A 2,500-nucleotide genomic window follows, 5' to 3' on the forward strand; every position below is an offset into this window, starting at 1 on the left:
TTTTTTTTTGTTGGTTATGTTAGTTAGTTGGTTAGTTGGTTAGTTGGTTAGTTGGTTAGTTGGTTAGTTGGTTAGTTGGTTAGTTGGTTAGTTGGTTAGTTGGTTAGTTGGTTAGTTGGTTAGTTGGTTAGTTGGTTAGTTGGTTAGTTGGTTAGTTGGTTAGTTGGTTAGTTGGTTAGTTGGTTAGTTGGTTAGTTGGTTAGTTGGTTAGTTGGTTAGTTGGTTAGTTGGTTAGTTGGTTAGTTGGTTAGTTGGTTAGTTGGTTAGTTGGTTAGTAAGCTGGAGTTTAACTACTGAAGTGGCTGTTCTGAGATCAGTGCTGGAGAAGTTAAAGTGTTTCAGGAATGTAAAGGTGGAGAAAATCGACTGTTTTGTTGAATTGTTCAATATTTCCACTGATTGACACTTTGATATCAAACATCAGATGCACTTGTACTTGGTGATGTTTCCTGTGGTGAGTTCAGTAACATCAGGGGAGATTTAACAGTGGAAACAGATTTCACTGAGAAAGTCTGACTCTTAAACTCAAGACAAGATTCAAAAAACAGATTTCTTTATTAACACTACACCTGTGATCAGTGACCAGGTGGTTGTGAATTGGAACAGAAACTAGCCTCAGACTAACATGACTGCTCAGGTCTCAGGTGCTGGATCAGGTTTTTACAGACCCCCCCTCCGCATGAGGGTCTGGATTAAAACAGGTCTCACTGGTTCTCACTCAATATTTACTGTGACTAACTGACAGAGTCACTGTTGACTCAGGATCAGATTGAACACCAGGTCCATTTATCTGTCAGATCCTACAGCTTTTATTTTGGTAAGTTCTGTTACAAATCATGATGCTTCCTGTTTATGTAGCTTCTGATTGTGTGGTGCTACAGATGTTTAACACTGAGGTCTGTACAGCTGAGGAAGGACTGAACACACGCACATAGCTGACTGTTAGCTAAGCTCCGCCCCCACACAGTGACTGGCCAATCGCAGCTCAGGTACATTCACAGGTTTGTCTGTCTGACTGGTCTCACATCTGTCTCTGTCTCAGCAAGATGGACAGTAAAACCGCCCCAGCAGCTGATTGGAGGAGACCTACAGCTCCTCCCACCTATTCCTCAAGCCAATCAGAGACAGCGGCAGGGTCAAGGTAAGTCATCAGAGACAGAATGGGACAGATACAGCACTTAATACTTTCCTATCTGCACAGTGACTTTTAAAAGAAGGAGCACAATCAACACAGCCCACTCAAGGGAAGCTGTGCAGCTTTCTACCATGTCACACTGTCTTCATCAGCAGATCAAACCTAATTGACTCAGAGGTTTGACAGACGATCGTGTAGACAGGCGAGACATAGTGATGAGGTCTTTACTGACACTGCTGGTCGTTTGGATCCAGGTCAAGTCCTCTGGACCGAGCCGGCTTCCTGTCCTTCAGCACCATGTCCTGGATGACTCCTGTGATGTGGTCCATGTCCAGGAAACAGCTGGACTTCAGCTCACTCAGTCTGTCTCCTCTGGACGGAGCCCACGTCAATGGAGACAGGTGGGACACTAATAATAAAAATGATGATAATAATAATAATTTTACTGGGTATGTTCAGGCTTTGAGCTTGTGTAAGCAGGAAGTGTGTGTTAATGTGTGTGTGTGTGTGTGTGTTCAGGCTTCAGACGCTCTGGGAACAGGAAGTGTGTGCAGTCGGTCTACAGAAAGCGTCTCTGACTCGAGTGTTGCTGCGTTTCCAGGGAGACCGACTTCTTCTGGTCCTCGTCATCACCGTCCTTTTCATGTTGGCCCTGTTTGTTGGTTCAGTGCGTCTCTTCAGCATCACAGTGTATCCATGACAACCACCACAGTGTTTCACAGTGTTTGTCACAGTGTGACATCACGTCTCCGTGTCCTCTCTGTGTTTCTTGTCAGGGCGTCCTGGTCCATGAGATCCTCAGTTACGTGGTCCACCCGGAGATGTGGTCGGTGTTCGGGGGCGTGGCTCTGAGTCTGGTTCTGGTCTCTGTGGAGCTGTTCAGAGTCGGCTGCCTCAGTCTGAGCTGGGCCATGAACCTGAGGACAGGGATCAGGCTGAAGACAGGTTTCTGTATGCTGGGCTTCAACAAGATCGTCTCTCTGAGGACACACAGCGGAGTCTCTTTGGGACAGGTTCGCAACAACCAACAGAAATAAATGAGTGTGAATTTATTCACCTTCACAAACTGAAGGACAACTTTATTGGGAAAATATTTTAGCTTTTACTTTCAAAATATTGTAACTTTTATTGTAAAATTATAATTTTGACATTTTGTCGTCTTGTGATTTACCAGTGTTTTTGTTTTTTTTTTGTTCTTAAAATACATTTTCTAAATGTTTTCCTAAATGTTCTGTTTTTAAATGGACAGTGAAGCTCAGCTGATGCAGCTGGAAACATCTGTATAATAAGCGCCTGTGTGTCTGCCAGATGGTGCGTGTCCTTACCAGTGACAGTTACCGGGTGTTTGAGGCCGTCCTGTTGGGT

The 2,500-nt window shown here is 44.4% G+C and overlaps 1 protein-coding gene across 1 annotated transcript in view; it reads left to right on the forward strand.

Moving 5' to 3' along the window:
* The first annotated feature begins 1,594 nt into the window (after positions 1-1,594).
* The window catches only part of LOC130170289 (ATP-binding cassette sub-family C member 12-like), a 13,763-nt gene continuing 12,857 nt past the window's right edge, over positions 1,595-2,500 (forward strand). Inside the window, exons 1-3 of the mRNA XM_056377516.1 lie at positions 1,595-1,802; positions 1,912-2,148; positions 2,444-2,500. The exon at positions 2,444-2,500 is cut by the window's right edge and continues 117 nt beyond it. Of these exons, the coding sequence (XP_056233491.1) occupies positions 1,629-1,802; positions 1,912-2,148; positions 2,444-2,500 (468 nt within the window). The 5' untranslated portion in view covers positions 1,595-1,628. The remainder of the gene's footprint in view (positions 1,803-1,911; positions 2,149-2,443) is intronic.

Source organism: Seriola aureovittata, chromosome 1 (assembly GCF_021018895.1).
Source record: "Seriola aureovittata isolate HTS-2021-v1 ecotype China chromosome 1, ASM2101889v1, whole genome shotgun sequence".
Taxonomy (NCBI): Eukaryota; Metazoa; Chordata; class Actinopteri; order Carangiformes; family Carangidae; genus Seriola; species Seriola aureovittata.